The 1,589-nt window shown below is 40.4% G+C and overlaps 1 protein-coding gene across 1 annotated transcript; it reads left to right on the forward strand.

Annotated features, from left to right (window-relative positions):
* The first annotated feature begins 341 nt into the window (after positions 1-341).
* On the forward strand, positions 342-1,350 carry LOC129903640 (uncharacterized). Its single transcript, XM_055979187.1, has 2 exons — positions 342-503; positions 871-1,350. Exons 1-2 carry the CDS (start codon positions 342-344, stop codon positions 1,348-1,350), a joined length of 642 nt encoding a protein of 213 aa, XP_055835162.1.
* Positions 1,351-1,589: the final 239 nt, after the last annotated feature.

Consider the following 1,589-nt stretch of genomic DNA (forward strand, 5'->3'; position numbering starts at 1 on the left):
TTAAAGCCTCTAAAGTTTAAGATGTCCTTGGAATTCCAACATGCCGCGTCGAGTAGAGTCATATTCATGGTTGTGAAGTGCGTCATATCTATGAATAGGAGGCTATAAGGCATTTTAGGAAATCTTCACTTTTTTCATGATTTATGTCGTGCAATAGATTACCCTTTAAGACTTCCTTTCCCTAACAATTGTCCTTTGCAATTTTCAGAAAAATGACTCCTAGAAGAGCACCTATGGAAAGAGGGGTCAATTCTAATGAGGACCAAGCTCATCCGATCCCTTAAGACAATAGTCTCCTACCTGACCAAATTACTAATGCAGAGTTCCGGACTGCTATCACCATGTTAGCCCAAGTAGTAGCCAACCAAGGGGTTTTTGCTCCTCCTAATGCTCCTACTCTGGCCTCTAGAGTGAGGGACTTTGCAAAAATAAATCCTCCTGAATTCTATGGTTCAAAAGTGGAAGAAGATCCTCAAGAATTTATTGATGAGGTCTACAAGATAGTAAGTATTATGGGGGTGATTTTGGAAGAGAAAGTAGAGTTGGCAGCCTACCAACTCAAGAGTGTGGCCCTAGTTTGGTATATGTAATGGAAGTTAGAAAGAGTGGATGAAGGTTCTATTGGATGGAAAGCCTTCAAATTTGTTTTTCTTGATCGCATTTTCCCTCTTGAACTAAGGGAAGCCAAGGTGTTAGAGTTCATCAATCTTCGACAAGAAAATATGGGTATGAGGGACTATGCCCTTAAGTTCACCAATTTATCTAAGTGTGCTCCTTCATTGGTTGCCGATTCACGTGCCCGAATAAGCCAATTCATATCGGCATATTAAGGAGATAAACACATCTCAACTCATGACTTTTGCTGAATAGATTGAGGGAGAGAAACTAAAAAAGATGAGAATGAGGGATTTTAAGAGGGCACGTTATGAAGGTGAGTTCTCTAATGCTAGGACCGATGGTGGATGTAGTGGACGTTCTCAACAAGGTGAAGATTCAGGTAAGAATCTTGTTAAGGATAGGGTGTCATACCCTAAAATTCAAGGTGAAGGTGTGAATTCTAGTAGCCCTTCCTTTCCTAAATATGCAAAGTGTGGAAAGAACCATGGAGGGAAATGCTTGCTGGGAATGGGTGCTTGTTATGGATGTGGCAAGATGGGCCATAAGCAATTTGATTTCCCTTATGTTTCCAACAAAGGTGTAGAAGGTTGTCCTCAAGGAGACCAAGTGCAAAAAGGTACCCAAGATCCACCTAAGGGTAGCCAACACAACAACCTATTATATGCCTATCATGCTAGGCAAGATGTGGAAGAGACTCCCAATATGATCACGGGGTATGTTATGGGTATTTAACTTTGATGTTTATCATTACTTGATCCGGGTTCCAACTTATCTTTTGTTACTCCTTACCTTTCTATGAGATTTGATGTGTGCCCCAAAGTGTTGTTAGAACCTTTTATGGTTTATACTCCCATTACTGATTCGGTGTTGGCTAAGAGAGTTTATAGAAATTCTCCCATGTTGGTCTTGCATAAAGTTATCCCTTGTGATCTTGTTGAACTAGACATGACCGATTTTGACATTATTCTTGA

This window comes from Solanum dulcamara, chromosome 9 (genome assembly GCF_947179165.1).
Source record: "Solanum dulcamara chromosome 9, daSolDulc1.2, whole genome shotgun sequence".
NCBI classification, from domain to species: Eukaryota; Viridiplantae; Streptophyta; class Magnoliopsida; order Solanales; family Solanaceae; genus Solanum; species Solanum dulcamara.